Source organism: Vicugna pacos, chromosome 1 (genome assembly GCF_048564905.1).
Source record: "Vicugna pacos chromosome 1, VicPac4, whole genome shotgun sequence".
Taxonomy (NCBI): Eukaryota; Metazoa; Chordata; class Mammalia; order Artiodactyla; family Camelidae; genus Vicugna; species Vicugna pacos.
This window is the reverse complement of record NC_132987.1, coordinates 66,610,921-66,629,586: the sequence shown is the minus strand read 5'-3', so window position 1 is coordinate 66,629,586 and position 18,666 is coordinate 66,610,921. Positions and strand designations below refer to the sequence as shown.

The 18,666-nt window shown below is 34.5% G+C and overlaps 1 protein-coding gene across 3 annotated transcripts in view; it reads left to right on the top strand.

Moving 5' to 3' along the window:
* Positions 1–15,898, top strand: part of EAF2 (ELL associated factor 2) — a 51,662-nt gene extending 35,764 nt beyond the window's left edge. For all 3 annotated transcript variants that reach the window (XM_072964292.1, XM_031680586.2, XM_031680581.2), the window contains 2 exons: positions 7,067–7,324; positions 15,437–15,898. In XM_072964292.1, the coding sequence (XP_072820393.1) occupies positions 7,067–7,324; positions 15,437–15,483 (305 nt within the window). In that variant the 3' untranslated portion in view covers positions 15,484–15,898. The remainder of the gene's footprint in view (positions 1–7,066; positions 7,325–15,436) is intronic.
* Positions 15,899–18,666: the final 2,768 nt, after the last annotated feature.

Genomic DNA, 18,666 nt, shown 5'->3' with positions numbered 1-18,666 from the left:
AATTGGATAACCTGGAAGAAATGGGTGAATTCCTAGAAACACACAACCTACTAAGACTAAATCATCAAGAAATAGAAAATCTGACAGACCAATTATTAGTAAGGATATTGAATCAGTAATCAGAAAACTCCTAGCAAAGAAAAAGCCCAGGATCAGATGGCTTCACTGGTGAGTTCTACCAAATATTTAAAGAATAATTAATCTTTCTCAAACTATTCCAACAAAGTGAAGAGGAAGGAACACTTTGAAATTGATTTTATGATGCCAGCTTTCCCCTGGTACCAACCAGACAAGGACATTATAAGAAAAGAAAATTACAGGCCAGTATCTCTGATGAACATAGATGCAAAAATCATCAACAAAGTACTAGCAAACAGAATTCAACAGCACATTAAAAAGATTATACATCATGATAAAGTGGGATTTAGTCTGAGATGCAAGGAAGGTTCAACATACACAAATCAATAAATGTAACACACCATGTTAACAGAATGAAGGATAAAAATTATATGATCATCTCAATAGACACAGAAAAAAAGCATTTGACAAAATTCAACATACTTCCATGATAAAAATCTCAACAAATTACATATAGAAAAAAATGTATTTCAACATTGTAAAGACCATATATGGTAACATTATACTCAACAGTGAAAAGCGGAAAGGTTTTTCTCTAAGATCAAGAACAAGGCAAGAGTGCTCACTCTCATCATTTCTACTGAACATAGTACTGGAAATTCTAGCCAGTGCAACTGGGCAAGAAAAAGAATTCAGTGACATTCACATGAGAAAGAAGAAATAAATTTTGTCTCCGTTTGCAGGTGACACAATTTTGTATAGAAAACCTTAAAAACTTCACTAAAAAAACCTGTTAGAACTAATAAACTCAAAGTGCAAGATACAAAATCAGCGTACAAAGTCAGTTGCATTTCTATTACAAACAATAGGCTATCAGAAAGAGAAATAAGTGAAATAAGCTACATAGATAAAGACAAATACTGTATGACATCACTTGTATGTGGAATCCAAAAAAAGAAAAAAAGTCAAACTCATAGAAACAGAGTGTAGAAAGTAGTTGCCAGGAGCCAGGTGTAAGGGAAAAAGAGGAGCTTATTGGTCAAAGGGTATAAACTTTTAGTTTTAATGTCAATAAGTTCTGGGGGTCTAATGTACAGTAAGGTGTCTATAGTTAATAATACTGTATTGTATACTAGAAATTTCCTGAGAGAGATCTTAAGTGTTCCCACCACATACACACACACAAACACACAGACACACAAAATGGTAACCATGTGAGGTGACGAATGTGTTAAGTAACTTGATTATGGTAATCATTTCACAGTGTATATGTATACCAAAGCATCATGTACACTGTAGAGATATACAAGGGTTTTTTGCTAATTATACCTCAATAAAGTTGAAAAAAATTCATCTGTATGTGCTGCATTGAATTACATGTATTGGGGAAATAAAACTATTAGAGAATGATTTCTATCAGAATAGATTTTAATTTTTACATTTTTTAACTTTTTTAATTGAGTTATAGTCATTTTACAATGTTGTGTCAAATTCCAATGTAAAGCACAATTTTTCAGTTATACATGAACATACATATATTCATTGTCACTTTTTTTTTCACTGTGAGCTACCACAAGATCTTGTATATATTTCCCTGTGCTATACAGTATAATCTTGTTTATCTATTCTGCATATATCTGTCAATATCAACAACTTTTGAAATCCCAGTCTGTCCCTTTTCACCCCTCTTCCCCCTTGGTAACCACAAGTTTGTATTCTATGTCTATGAGTCTGTTTCTATTTTATATTTATGTTCTTTTTTTTTTTTAGATTCCACATATGAGTGATCTCATGTTATTTTTCTTTCTCTTTCTGGCTTACTTCACTTAGAATGACATTCTCCAGGTCTATCGATGTTGTTGCAAATGGCATTATTTTATTCTTTTTTATGGCTGAGTAGTAGTCCATTGTATAAATATACCGCAACTTCTTTATCCAGTCATCTGTTGATGAACATTTAAGCTGTTTCCATGTCTTGGCTATTGTAAATAGTGCTGCTATGAACATTGGAGTGCAGGTGTCATTGTGAAGTAGGGTTCCTTCTGGATATATGCCTAGGAGCGGGATTACTGGGTCATATGGTAAGTCTATTCCTGGTCTTTTGAGGAATCTCCATACTGTTTTTACATTTTTAAATTTTCACTTTTTTGTATACTTTATTTGAATTACTTGTGTATTTAAGTATAATGGTATAAATTTAGTGTTAACATTTAGATATTGCCTATATCTTTTACCTTTCATAATCCCAACATTGAATATGGCTTCACTTAATGGTAGAGGAGGTTTTTATTTTATTTTGGTGGTGGGGGAGGTCCTAGGCCTGTGCATGTATGTTGTCCAGAGATGGGACAGGGAGAAAGAAGGACTACCAGAGAACTGCTGAGAAAGAAAGGAAGATTTGGGTCCAGGGCTCCAAGTTTTGCTAGAAAAGTTGCCCCTACCCCCATTTTTTTTTCAACTCTTGGTTGGGTGGTAACAAAGAGCACGCTCAATCTCTAACAATAGATAAGTTGGGTGTCAAAATCTAAAATACCATTTTCTTTTCTTTTTTTTTTTGGTAGACCAGTAATTTCTTTTTATCTTGTCTCTAAGTCAGTAGTGAAATACATCAAAATAAATGTTACTAGTTTATAAATATTTTAAATAGAAATTTGGTTTTTAGAGATCTGCCATGAAATTATAATAAGTTAAATTTTTTAGAATTCTTAGTAAATATTTTTGATTTCAGCTTTGATTTCCTCATTGATCCATTGTTTTTTCAATAACATATTGTTTAATCTCCATGCTTTTCTTTTTTTCTCCTTTGTTTCTCTGTTGTTGATTTCCAGTTTCATGGCATTGTGGTCAGTAAAGATGCTTGAGATAATTTCTATCTTCTTAAATTTGTTGAGCTTTCTTTTGTGTCCAAGTACATGATCGATCCTGGAAAATGTTCCATGTGCACTTGAAAAGAATGTATATTCTATTTTTGGGGGGTGTAATGCTCTGAAAATATCCACCAAATCTAGTTTTTCTATTGTAGTATTTAATTTCTCTGTTGCCTTGTTTATTTTGAGTCTGGAAGATCTGTCTAGTGATGTTAATGCAGTGTTAAAATCTCCAACTATGATTGTATTCCCATCAATATCGCCCTTTATCTCTGTTAGTAATTCTTGTATGTACTTAGGTGCTCCTATATTGGGTGCATATATATTAACGAGTGTAATATCTTCGTCTTGTATCACTCCTTTAATCATTATAAAATGTCCTTCTTTATCTTTCTTTATGGCCTTTGTTTTAAAGTCTATTTTGTCTGAAATCAGTACTGCAACACCTGCTTTTTTGGCTTTTCCATTTGCATGGAATATCCTTTTCCATCCTTTCACTCTCAATCTATATGTGTCCTTCTCCCTAAAGTGGGTCTCTTGTATGCAGCATATTGAAGGTTCTTGCTTTATTATCCAGTCTGCAACCCTATGTCTTTTGACTGGAGCATTTAGTCCATTAACATTTACAGTAATTAATGATAGATGTGTGTTTATTGCCATTTTGAACTTATCTTTGCAGTTGAATTGGTATATCCTCTTTGTTCCCTTCTTCTTCCTTTTGTGGTTTGGTAATTTTCCTTTGTATTATCATGGATTTTATTTAATTTTTGTGACTCCCTTGTAAATGTTTGACTTGTGGTTACCCTTTTTTGTAAATCTATTAACCTATACCCGTTTTTATTAAACTGATAATAACATGATCTCAAACCCATCCTACTGTTAAAAGAATTTAAAAAAGAAAGAAAAAAAATTCTATATTTCCCTGCCTCCCTCTCCCACTCTCAGTGATTTGTATGTCTTCTTTTATAATTTTGTGTTTTCTTTATTTGTAATTTATGAGTTATCACCTTTCCAGTTGTACGTTTCTCATTTCTGTAGCATCCTGCTGCTTTTCTATTTAGAATAGCCCTTTCAATATTTCTTTTAGCATGGGTTTAGTGTTGCCAAACTCCTGCAGCTTTTTTTTTGTCTGTGAAACTCTTTATTTCTCCTTCTATCCTAAAGGATAGCCTTGCTGGATAAAGTACCCTAGGCTGCATCTTTTTTTCATTCAGGGCTTTGAATATATCTTACCACTCCCTTCTGGCCTGTAGTGTTTGTGTAGAGAAATCAGCTGAGAGCCTTATGGGGGTTCCCTTGTAACTCACTCTTTGCTTTTCTCTTATTGCCTTTAGAATCATTTCTTTATCCTTGACTCTGGCCATCTTGATTATGATATGTCTTGGTGTGGGTCTATTTGGGTTCTTCCTGTTTGGGACCCTCTGAGCTTCCTGTACTTGAATATCTGATTCCTTCTTTAAGTTTGGGAAGTTTTCAGTCATGATTTCTTCAAAAAACCTTTTCAATCCCCTTTGATCCTTCTTCCCCTTCTGGGGCCCCTATAATGCAAAGATTGGGATGCTTTATATTATCCCATAGGTCCCTTATGCTATTATCATTATTTTTTATTTGCTTATCTTGTAGTTCTTCTGAATGGGTGCTTTCTGTTGCCCTGTCTTCTAGATCACTAATTCGTTCCTCTGCATTAACTAGTAGACTTTGCACAGCTATTAGATCATTCCTCATCTCTGTCAATGAGTTTACCCATTCTGCTTGGCTCTTCTTTATAGCTTCAATTTCATTTTTGACATATTTTATTTCTCTAAGCACTATCTCTTTTAATTCCTTCAGCAATTTGATCACTCCTTTTTTGAAATCTTGATCTAGTAGGCTATTAATGTCTATTTCATTGAGCTTTCTTTCAGGGGATTCCTCTTGTTCTTTTAATTGGGAAAGGTTTCTCTGCTTCTTCATCTTGCTCATACCTCTCTGTCACTGTGGTTTATGGAGTATCAGTTGTCTATTTTGGATCTTAAGGATTTTATCTATCTAATGCCTATTTATGAATAGAACTTAGGAAAAAAAAGAAAAAATAAGAGAGAGAGAGAAAGAAAGATTTTTAAAAGAAGGGAGAAAGAGGGTTTGAAAACAGTGTATAATGAATAATAGAAGAGCGGGTTGAAGCAGAGTATTAACCGGGTGGAGACGTCCTTTTAAAACCTTTAAAAAAAAAGGGGGGGTGGGGAGATGAATATATGTGTTTGAAGCCTGTGTCTAATCAATAACAGGACATCAAAACCCAAGAGAAATAGAAATGAATTAAGAAGTAAAAATTAAGAGAGTAATTGAAAGTAGAACAGGTAAAAACAGATTTAAGAACAAAACAAAAAACAAACAAAAACAAAACAAAACAAAAAAAAGGGGTTGTCGGTGTTCTCCTGGAGTCTGTGTGCTTTTAATGTGAAGTCCTTCTGTCTTCGACCTGTTTTGGAAGCTCAGCTTGTTTTCAAAAGCCCTCCGTTGGCGCCCTCTTCTGTGCTGCTCCCAGAACCTGTCGGCAAGCAGATCGCGCCTCCTCCTAACACGGGGTCAGATGCAGCTCTCCTCTGCTGTGGGCAGGCGGGTCACTGCCCCTCCGGATGCCGCAGTCAGATGTCGCAGACTGGCCAGGCAGGAGGGCGGGTCGCGCCCCCTCACAGCACCTCGGTCAGGGGCTGTGTTCCTGCCCGACAGGCGTGGGGGCCGCTCTCCCTCTGCCTGCGCCGCCGGGAGCTCCGCTGCTCTGTGTGGCTGCGCGCTCCGCGGGTGGGCTCGGGGAAGACCGAGGGGCAGCCTCGTCCCTGCTCCAAGCCAAGACTCAACTGCTTGTTTGTCTTTGTGGAGCAAGTTCTCCGAGGGACCAGGATGGAAGGATCCCACCTGCCCCGGGCTGTAGGCCCGTCTCAGTCTGGCCCTTGAGGCTGCTGAGCCCTTCGGTGCGGATGCAGGTTTCGCCCCTGCCCCAGCCCGGGTGCTAAGCGCCGGAGAATATGGCGGCTCTGCCTGGGCCCCGCCTCTCTTCCCCTGAAAAGTTTCCGTGGGTTTTCAGAGGTGGGGGTATGCACCCTTCCCCCGAGAGTACATCAACCTTGCTGTTTTATGGAGGGCCCAGGTTGTTCTGTCCTGTACACCCACAGCCACGGCGCCCAGCCCCTTGCAGTCCCCCGGAGCTGCCTCTGTGCAGCCACCCCCGTCCTCCACCCGGCTTGTGCAGCCTGACCCTGCCCGCCGCTGCCGGCCCGCGTCTCAGGCTGGGTGTCGGAGGGACGCTCTATGCCCGTTTAACTTAGTTCTGTCAGACAAGGGCTGCTCTGTACAGATCCGAGCCTTGGAGGCTCCCCCTCCGTCCCGCTGGCCTCTCAGCTGGAGAGGGGAGACCCAGCAAGCGAGCGCCAGTCCTCCTTTGCCGCTCCCTTCCCATGGGACCCGTCCAGCGCTGCTTTGCCTTTTGTTCTTTCTTTTTTCCTTTTCTCCTACCAGATTTTTGGCGTCTTTTATCTTTTGAAGAGGGTGATGATCTGTTGGAGTTCCGCAGGTGCTCTGGTTGGCTGAGTGGGTCTGTAGATGTGGGTCTTGGTGTATTTGTGGGAGAGGGTGACTTACAAGCATCCTTCTACTTCGCCATCTTGCCTCTTCTCTCTAAAATACCATTTTCCAAGCAGAATTTTAAAGCATATGGTCACAAAAAAGTTAGCACTGATTATTCCTGAAGAGTAGGATTAAAGGAACTTGAGGAGGGTCTAGGAAAGAGCAATTTTTGCTTTTCCTTTTGTAATTTTAGGAGAACTTTTTAAATAAAATGCTTTGAATGCTGTAAATGTGTGTTTAGTCTTATTTATGCCTCATAAATAGTTTTTTAGAAACTCATACATTCAAATTTTATTATATTTATTTAATATTTACAGCTTATATTATTCATCTTTTTTTTGTTTTTTTGGAGAGGGAGGCAATTGTTTTTTTATTTATTTACTTGGTGGAGGTACTGGGGATTGAACCCAGGACCTTGTGCATGCTAGGCATGCACTCTACCACTGAGCTATACCCTGTCCCCTTACAGTTAGTATTATTTATTTAACATTTCTATTATCTTCTCTTATTTTCAGAACTGATGGCAGAGGCTAGCCTAATGGACCAGATGAGTAGTTGCGATAGTTCATCAGATTCCAAAAGTTCATCATCATCAAGCAGTGAGGATAGTTCCAGTGATTCAGAAGATGAAGAGTGCAAATCCTCTCCTTCTGATCCAGGGAATTATATCTCAGGACATCCTACCATGTCTGCCATGCCACAGTGCAGGATTCCTGAGATAGATGCCAGTCATAATAAATATGACAACAGTGGCCTTCTGATGAATACTTTAAGTAAGTATACGTAAGCGTGAGTAACTGGAAAATTAAGAATTCACAGTGGAGCCATTATGGTCTAAAAACTGGATAAAAAGAAAGACTTCTTTTTTATTCATTTGACAAGATTAACCATTACCTTCTTATTGAATTATTCATTTTTTTTACTCTGTGGCATAACGCCTTATTGGTGTTTCTCCTATCTTTCTAGATACTTTTGTGTCTCTTCTTTGCTGGTGTATAATCTTCAACTCGGTCATTGGAGCTGGGGTTCCTCAAGGTGTAATCCTATGTCCTTGTTTCTTTTTATTCGGTTTTCTTTCCCCAGATGATCTTCATACTTCTATTTTGGTCAATACTTATGTGTAAATAACTTGTAAATTTGCGTCTATGACCAGACTTCTGACCTCTAGGCACATAAACCCAACATTATCTCATATTAAAAGACATTTCAAATTCACTTTGTCCAAAACCATTTTATAATCTTTGACTGTGTTTCCTTCTAGTGAAAGGCAGAATTCATCTAATTATGCAAACCAGAAGCCTGATTGTATCCAAGGGTTGACTTCATCTCCCTTTATACAGTTTAGTCAATTTTTCACCAAGTCTTATTTATTTTACCTCCTTAATCTCAAATTCATCTACTTCTGTGCATCTCAACTACTGTCACTCTAGTTAAACCTACTATTATTTTTTGCTTTAAACTATGCAGTGACTTCTTAACCAGTTCACCCCTTAACAGTTCAAACCCATTTTTGATCACTAAGTACATTGCAGCCATGTCAAATGTATTTTGCATAATTCAAATATATTTTGTCTCTCCTACTTTATGCTTTTCAGTAGCTTATAATTTCTTTTAGGATAGAAACAAAACATTTTAACATTATGGTCTTGCTCCTTTTGTTATAGCAACATTTGCCTTCTTTTTGTCACCATTCTCAAATACTTTCACCTACCCCAGGGCCTTTACATGTACTGTCCATTCAGCCAGAAGCACTTTCTTCTTTTCATGTGTTAACTTTTTCTCCTTAAGATTACAGTTTAAGGTTTACTTTATCAACAAAGACTTTCTTGATCTTTTTGACAAGGTCAAATCCCTCTTGTTATAGACCTTCAGAGAATGTCTTCTTTATATCAGTTGTCACAATTATACATTTATATTTGTGTGATTTGCTTTCTTCTAAAGTATAAGTTCTGGAAGGACAGTGATCTTGTTTATGTTTGCTTATCATTGAATACTAGTACTAACACCTAGGACAGTACCTGATATATAGTAGATGCTCCATAAATTCTTTTTAATGAAGGCGTGCAGGTTGATACTCTGGGGGAGAATGGGACTTTCTGTTTGTTTAAAACCAATTTCACTATGTTAATTAATAATGATAAAGTGAGCAGCTGGAAAGACTGACTAGCTGTAGCCTAATAACAGAACTAAACAAGGGAGGATCCACAAATGGGTGGTAGAGAGTTAGTATAAAACTATGAGTTAATTATGGACCAGGAGAGGTCTTTTGAGCTTCTAGTTATTTGTCTTTAGTGCTATTATCCCTAACTTGAGAGGTGAAATTTTAGCATCTGATTTCTTGAATGGCCAAATGACAAAAGTTCAATTTACCAGAGGGATAAACAGTTATGAATCTGTATGCCCATAATAATACACCTTCATAATCTATGTACATATATTAAAGTATGTAGTTACATATGTGTGTATACTTAAAACAAAATTTGACAGAAATAGGAGAAACTGACAAATCTATCATAATAGTAGATTTAATGTATCTCTGATCAAGCAGACAGAATTTAGTAAGGGTATAAAATCTTCAAACAACATAATTAACATGCCCATTCTAATAGTAAATACACAGAATCTTACAGTCTAAAAAGGAAAACTAGGCATTCTTTTAAGAATATAAATATAAAGCATTTATAGAAATTACTTTCCATTAGAACAAAGGAAATGACACATTTAAAAGAATTCATATTTTATCGATCATATCATACAACTATAATACAATGAAAATAAAAATAAATATCAAAAATAATTTAAAATACATGCTTAGAAACTCTGTCAGAGCACATAGACTTAGTGACTTACATGTTAAAAGGAAATTATAATGAAATTATAAAATATTTATAAGTAAGCAGTATCAGAAATATCTCAGCAGTTTGGGGGTACAACTAAATGGTGCTTATAGGGAAATTTATAGCCTCAAAATGTTCTCTTTTTAAAAAAATTGAAAATAAATGAGTGAAAGGTTCACCTTGAGGAACTAGAAGAAGATTAACACCTTAAAGCAGAGAAAGAAATTATATAGATTAGAATTGAAACTAGTGTAATAGATAACAAAGAAACATTAGAGGATCTACAAAACTAAAAATTACTTTTTTGAAAACTAATAAAAAGACCAACCTCTAACAAGGGCCGATGGAAAAAAGAAAGAAAAGAACACGAACAATATTAGGATGAGAAAGTGGTTAAAATTATAGCTACAATATGTTTTTATTTTTTAATTATGAGAACTTAAAAAATTTTTTGTCCCAGTAAATTTGGCACAAAAATGGATTATTTTCTAGAAAAAAATATAACTTAACCAAATACAACTCAAAAAGAAATGGAAAGCCTGAAGAAACCAGTAGCAATTAATGTCTATTCCTCCTTCACCTTATCTCCATATCCCCAAGATGCTGGAAAACTGAAGATAATTTTATAGATAAATTTTAACAAATCTTCGAGGAACAGTAATTCTTCTATCTACAAACTGCTTCAGAGAATAGAAAAGTAGAGGAAGCAACCCAATTCTTTTATAATTCTAGGAATCCCAATATCAAAACTGAACAAGAACAAGACAAAAAGCATTTTAGACCAATTTCATTTAAGAACATGGATGTAAAATTACTAAGTAAGATATTAACAAATTAAATAACCAGTGTACTTAAAACAAGCAAGCTAAATCATGATCAAATAAAGTTTATCACAGAAATGTAAAAACTGCAATATCTGAAATATCAATGTAAACAACCACGTTAACAGATTATAGGAATAAAGCCACCATTTCAACAAATTTGACTTTGACAAAAGTTAATATTTATTGTTTTTAAAACTTTTACTGAAGGTTGACTATAAGGGAATTTTCTTAACTTGATAAAAGTTAACTATAAAAACCAAAACTACTGACAACATTATGCTAATAGAAACTCTAGAAGCATTTCGATTAAAGTCAGGAAGAAGACAAGAAGGACTAATATCACGATTTCTGTTCAGTGTTGTACTGAAGTTTCTAGCAAATACAATAAAACGAGTAAGAGAAATGAAATATAAGAATTAGAAACAAGAAATAAAATGATCCTTATTTGTAGACAATGTAATTGTCTATATAGAAAATTAAAGGGAATCAATAAACAATAGAAATAAAAGAATTTAGAAATATTTTGGATATAATAATGATATGGTAAAAAAGAATAAAATAATGCCATTTGCAACAACATGGATAGACCTGGAGAATGTCATTCTAAGTGAAATAAGCCAGAAAGAGAAAGAAAAATACCATGTGATTATCACTCATATGTGGAATCTAAAAAAAAAAACAAACACACACACACACACACAAATGAACTTACTTACAAAACAGAAACAGACTCACAGACAGAAAACGAATTTATGGTTACCAGGGAGAAAAGAGAGTAGGAAGGGATAAATTGGGAGTTTAAGATTTGCAGATACTAACTACTATGTATAAAATAGATAAACAAGTTTCTTCTGTATAGCACAGGGAACTACATTCAATATCTTGTAGTAACCTATAGTGAAAAAGAATATGAAAAAGAATATATGTATGTATATGTATGACTGAAACATTATGCTGTACACTAGAAATTGACACAACATTGTAAACTCACTACTACATTAAAAAAAATCCAAAGAAAGAACATCTTCCCTTTCTAAACATAGGCATATTTTAAAAAATGATATGGAAAAATTAGCAGTGATCTTGTTATACCAGTAATAACCACTTAGGATTTCTTTTTAAAAATTAGTAAATTTCTTTTCCTGATACATTTTATCCAAACTGTAAGTTTCCTAATAAGAGGAAATAAATTCCTTTTTCTTTTTTTTACTGTTACTGCAGTCATCTCATTTCTCAACCTTTTCAGACTCAGCATTCTCTTTAATAACATACTATGTTATATTATTACTATGTTGAAATGAATTTCATAGCTAAGTATCATCTAGGCACATACATCTTTGATAATAATTAATATAATAAGACAAAATAAAAATAGTATATATTCTACTTTGAAAATGTTCAGGTATGACCAGAAGACCTAACAAAGTGCCAGAAAATTGCACTTACTTTTAATGAATAAATTTGAAACTAAGAGAAGCAAGACAGCATTCAACTCATATGTCGATAATTTTTCTTTTTATTTAACTTGTTAAAATAAGGACTGGAAAAGTATGTACATATATATTCATAGAATTGCATACGCAGAGAAGTGTTGAGGTACTATACTGCTGATCCAAATACAATGAGCAGCATTGATGTCACTGATGTTTTCAAAAATGATTAAAAAAAGAAAATCCTTGTAAAGTTCTAAAAAAAAAAGGCAAAGTCTTTCAGTTTACATGATAGTTGCATCCTTGTAAGTTTCAGAGAATTTTAAATCTGTGTAAAGGAATACGTTTTAAAAACACCTCTGTTGTGGTATAATTCTTGTACAGTAAGCTACACATATTTCAGATATACAATTTGATGAATTTTGATAGGTGTATACACATATGAAACTACCACCACAATCAAGATAGCTAACATTTCCATCACTCCCCAAGAGGTGCAAATTTTGAACTCCTGATTTATCCCTTCCCACCCCCTTTACCCACTGGTAACCATAAGTTTGTTCTCTATGTTTGTGAGTCTGTTTCTGTTTTGTACATAAGTTCATTTTTGTCCTTTTTTTCGATTCTACATATAAGCCATATCATATGGTGTTTTTCTTTCTCTTTCTGGTTTGCTTCACTTAGAATGACAATCTCCAGGTCCATCCATTGTGCTGCAAATGGCATTATTTCATTATTTTTATGGCTGAGTAGTATTCCATTGTGTATATATACCACATCTTCTTTATCCAGTCATCTCTCAATGGACTTTTAGATTGTTTCCTTGTGTTGGCTATTGTATACAGTGCTGCTGTGAACTTTGGGGTGCATGTGTCTTTTCGAATTATATTTTCCTCTGGATATATGCCGAGGAGTGGGATTGCTGGATCATATAGTAAGTTTATTTTTAGTTTTTTAAGGAAATTCCATACTGTCCTCCATAGTGGCTGCACCGACTTACATTCTCATCAACAATGTAGGAGGGTTCCTTTGTCTCCACACCCTCTCCAGCATTTATCATTTGTGAACTTTTTAATGTTGGCCATTCTGACTGGTGTGAGGTGATATCTCATTGTAGTTTTGGTTTGCATTTCTCTGACAATTAGTGATGCTGAGTATCTTTTCATGTGCCTGTTGGTCATCTGGATATCTTCTTTGGAGAGATATCTATTTAGGTCTTCTGTTCATTTTTTTTTAATTGGATTGCTTTTTTTAAAAATATTAAGCTGTATGAGCTGTTTGTATATTTTGGAAATTAGTCCCTTGTTGGTCACATCATTTATAAATATTTTCTCCCATTCCGTAGGTTGTCTTTTCATTTTGTTGATGGTATCCTTAGCTGTGCAAAAGCTTTTAAGTTTAATTAGGTCCCATTTGTTTATTTTTGCTTTTATTTCCATTATTCTAGGAGCTGGTTCAAAAAAAATATTTCTGTGATTCATGTCAAAGAGTATTCTGCCTATGTTTTCCTCTAGGAGTTTTATAGAATCTGGTCTCACACTTAGTCTGTAATCCATTTTGAGTTTATTTTTGTGTATAGTGTTAGAGAATGTTCTAATTTCAGTCTTTTACAGGAAGCTTCCAGTTTTCCCAGCACCACTTTTTTAGCTCTAGCCTCTACCTTGAGCTTCAGACTCATATATCCAGTTGCCTGTACCATATATACTTGAATGTTTATTAGCTATTTCAAATGTACCATGTTGAAAATTGAACTTGTGATTTTTCTTACAGTCTTGTTCCTCTGGTGTTTCTCATCTCAGTGAATGATACCACCATTTATTCAGTTGTTTAGACCAGAAACCTTGGAGGTCATTCTTCACTTTTCTCTTTCTCTCATGCACTAAATCCAATACTGTTGATAGTCCTGTAAGCTCTATCTTCAAAGCAAATTATAAATTTGACCATTTAGCATTACCTTCACCTGGACCACCTGAGTCTAAGCCAATATTATTTCTTTTTCTTTTTCCCCCAGTTTTTTTGAGATATAATTGGCATACAACAGTGTATAATTTTAAGGTGTACAACTAATGTTTGACTACATCCATCATGAAATGATCACAATAGATTTAGTGAGCATCCATCATTGCATATAGATACAGCATTAAAGAAATAGAAAAAAAAATTTTTTTCCTTGTGATGAGAACTCTTAGGATTTACTTCCTTTTATAACATACAGCAGTGTTAATTCTTTTCATCATATTACACATTACATCCCTAGTACTTATTTATCTTATAACTGAAAGTTTGTATCTTTTGACTACCTTCATTTGATCTCCACCCCCAACCCCCTACCTCTGGTAGCCACAAATCTGATCTTTTTTCTATGAGCTTGCTTGTTTGTTTGGTTGTGAACTATAATTGACCTATAACACTATGTTAGTTCCTGGTACACAACATAGTGATTTTATATTTCTGTATACTTCAAAATGATCACCATGATAAGTCTAGTTATAATATGTCATCAATTAAAGATATTACATAGTTATTGGCTATATTCCCTACACTGTACATTTCATACCTGTGACTCATTTCTTTTATAACTGGAAGTTTGTACTGCTTAATCTCCCTCACCTATTTCTCTCCTCACCCTACCATTCTCCCTTCTGGCACCTATTTGTTTTTTGCATTCATCACTCTGTTTCGGTTTGTTCATTTGCTTTGTTTTTTGCATTCCACATATAAGTGAAATCATACAGTGTTTGTCCATCTCAAAGCCAGTATTATTTCTTGCGTAAGAAACTGCATAGGCTCATAACTGCTCTACTTGATTCCGTGTTTCTTCCACAACATTATAGCCTATTCACTGATATGCGATAGTGTTCAATTCAGTTGCCTGCTTAAAATTTTCCAATGAATTGAATTCCCATTACATTTCAAACAAAATCTGAAGTTTTTTTTTAACCATGACCTCTACATCATGGTCTTTAGGTATTTTTCTGACCTATTTCCTACTGTTCTTTTCTCATTCATTCCACTCCAGCCACAGTGGTGTTCTTGCTGTCAGAGAACACAATAAGCATGCTTCTACCTTGGAGCATTTGTATTTTCTGTTCCTTGAGCCTGGGCAGTTTCTCCGCCTCCATATTTTCACAACTCTCTCTCAACATTTGGATCTCTGTCCAAATGTTCTATCTCAAGGAGGCCTTCCTAACTACTCTGTCTAAATAGCTCCGTCCACCACTCCCCTACACCCATCTTCATTTTTTCATAGTACTTATCCCTACTTGAGATAAATATTACATTATATATTTGTCTACTTGTTTACTATCTGTCTCCCCATTTGGACTGTAAGTTCCATGACTATAACCACATGGATATATTACAAAAGAATCAATGTGAGTTACTCTTAACATATACTACTTAATGATTTTGGCTGAAACTTTAAAAAATTATATAACTTTATTTCATTCTTCAAAATAGAATGATCTTCTAAACCACATTTTCTTCTCATTTCCTGATGTAATTAAATCAGTGGTATAAAAAAGAGGTGATGTTGGTATATGAAAAAAGATTAAAATAGATGTCAGTTAATACTAAAACTATACTGAAGATTGATGGTTTATTTTTTTCTTTATAGGCAGTATTATTTGAGTTACTAATGATGTGACTAAACTATAGGATAAGCATCTATGATTATTAAAGACAAAATACTGGCCAGTGAGGATCACTTTGGGGTTATATTTTGCATAATATCTATGTTTTCCAAAAATATTCAATATTAAAATATTGTTACAGTGTTGCTTTTTTTATTTTAGGAAATGATTTGCAGCTGAGTGAATCAGGAAGTGACAGTGATGACTGAAGAAATATTGAGCTCTAAGTATAAATTTACAAGACATGTGATAATTTATTTTATATTAAGAATAAAAATTCCTAAGACTGAGGAAAAGGTATCTTAACTTTTGATGATAAGAAATTAAATCCAGTTCAGAGTTTTTGAACTCTGGTTCAGTTAATATTGCTTTTTTTTCCTTACCTTTTATGAGTACCAGCATTTTCATTTGTTTTCATTTAATCTTAAAACTTTTATGAAGTTTAACAGATAAGAAAACAAACTCAGAGGTTAGGTAACTTGCCCACATATTGTTAGTTAACAAGTGGCAGATCAGGTGTTCTAAAGTTCAAGTTCAGTGTTCTTTTTTTTACCACACTGCTGTTTTCAATTGTGAAATGTCAAAATTGTTGATTTATAATAAATGTCCATTGTTTTAATTATATCTCTGAGCCTTTCTATCTGATGCTTCTTAAATTTTAGTTGAGAAGTAAGTTATAACTTAGGGTAAACATGAAGCTAAGTAATTGTTTTAATGAAACACTTGTTCTCTTATCTCTCACATATTTTATCATATTCTTTTATCTCTTAGATATTTTTATTTTATTTTGCTTTTGAGGTAAAAATAAGCAGTTGTGTTAATGAGATACATAATTAATATTTATACCTATAACATTTTTGAGTTTGTAGGAAATGATAAATATTATTGTTGAAAACTACTGACCAGCAGCAAGGTCTTTTTTTTTTTAAATTAAAATTTTATTTTTAAGAGCAGTTTTAGGTTCACAGCAAAACTGAGCAGAAAGTACAGAGAATCCTCATATACCCCTCTTCCCACACATGCACAACCTCCCCTACAATATAAACATCCTGCACCAGAGTGGTATGGGTTTTTTTTGTTTTGTTTTGTTTTTTACAATTCATGAACCTATATTCACACACCATCACCCAAAGTCCTATACATTAGAGGTCACTCTTTGTGTTGTACATTCTGTGGGTTTTAACAAATGTATAATGACTTTTATCCACCACTGCAGTATCATACAAGATAGTTTCACTGCCCTAAAAATCCTGTACTCCGCCAATTCATTCCTCCACACCCCAGCCCCGGCAATCAGTGATCTTTTTACTATCTCCTTAGTTTTGCCTTTTCCAGAATGTCTTATAATTGGAATCATACAGTAAACAACCGTTTCATATTTGCTGCTTTCACTTAGTAATATGCACTTAAATTTCCACTGTATCTCTTTCATGGCTTGATAGTTCATTTCTTTTTAGCACTGGATAATATTACATTGTTTGGATGTATTATTGTTTATTTATCCACTAACTTACTGAAGGAATCTTGGTTGCTTCCAAGTTTTGGCAACTATGAAAAAAATTTTTATTCAACTTCACGTCTTACTATAGGAAGTTCTGTAGTTATGTTTTTTTTTTTTAATTCTTAAGTTTTAGTTTTAATCTCTACCACTGTCTTCTCTCTCCCTTTATCTCTCTGGCCTACCTTCAGTTATAATTTCTTTGTATTCTCACTTTAATTTATATTTATTCATCAATACCACAACTGTATTATTTATTTCTTAACTAAAGCAAGCTTGAGTATTCAAAGTGTTAGTAAAACATGCTTATCATTTTAACGGGAATACAAATTATAATAGTTCTTACTGCTGATTTCTTTTTTTAGTGTTTACTCTGCCAGAAATGAGTACATGTTGATATGAGCTGATAATGCTGAATACATAACACACATTATGTTCTCAAAGTATACCTCCTGCAATCCTTGAGCTATTTAGATTTACAGCTTATTTGTAAAAAAAGAGACTCATAGACATGGAAAACAAACTTTTGGTTACTGGGAGGGGGAGAGGGAGGGAGAGATAAATTGGGTGTTTGGGATTGGCTGCTACAAACTAGTATTACAGAATAGCTAAACAACAAGGTCCTGCTGTATAGCACAGGGAAATATATTCAATGGCTTGTAGTAACCTGTAGTAACCTGTATTAATGAAAAAGAATATGTATATATATTTATGTATAACTGAATCACTATGCTGTACACCAGAAACTAACACAACATTGTAAATCAAAAAATAAAAATTAAAAAAAATTTTAATAAATGAAACATATTTCACCCATACATTTTTTAAAAGCCCAGCTCCACTCTTTCCCCCATAAATGAAACATGTTCTTAAAGATCTTTTTTATGGATTGAACACCTACTGTATCATTCTCTATACCCCTTAAGGGAAAACATAAGTAGTTTAGAGAATAATGAAATAATATCTCCTTTGCTCATGTTATCTCCTTATTTGATGCATTTTCAGATGTTGAAATGTAGGGAGCCATGGATGAGACAAGTTCTCAGATGTGAGGTTCTCTGTCAGAACCATCCTGACATGACTCTAAGCACATACCTTTTTTTCTCCCAGCTTTAATGAAATATAATTGACATATAACATTGTGTAAGTTTTAAGGTGTACAGTGTGATGATTTGAAACGTGTTTATATTATGAAATGATTATTAAAATAAGGTTAGTTAACATAAGCTCATATTCTTTCAGTTTGACCTTTCTGAGTGGTTTGATGAGACTGATGATAATATAAGCATGTAAGTAGGAAAATTAAGTTGGCTACAAAGGAACAAAAATCAGTGGGCTCTGAACTGTTCCATACCTCTAAAGTTAGTAAAGCTGCGTCTGCACAAGGATATGAGTGTGACCTATGAATTATGTATCCACAGTTTGGTAAGAAGGCATTCTTAGACATGTCAGAATTCAGGAATTATATCATTCACATACTACTCCTATAATAATTACTCCAGTAATTTCCAGTTTTTTTAAGAGATGAATCAAAATTAACAGCTCAAGAATCAAAAAAAAAACACAAAAAAATGTATTCTAAAAAGATTGAGAGCTCGCTCCTTCATGAGGACTCTCTCAATTGGTAGGAGTAGTTAACACCCATGCCCAGCAACGCTGTATGTAGAAATGACCTCTTCAGTGCTGACCAGAGGGGAAGGGCCGAGAGTTTAGCCGTACTAGTCTGAGGTTGCAGTCCTAGTGAAGGCAATGGTATTTCGGGCTCAGGATGTGTACATGTACAGCAGAGACCAAAAATGCCCCAACCTATTCACACACTCCTGCCCAACCCTGAGGCTATATAAACAGCCTGTACATTGAATGCATTCTCCTATACACTCAGATTCATCAGCAA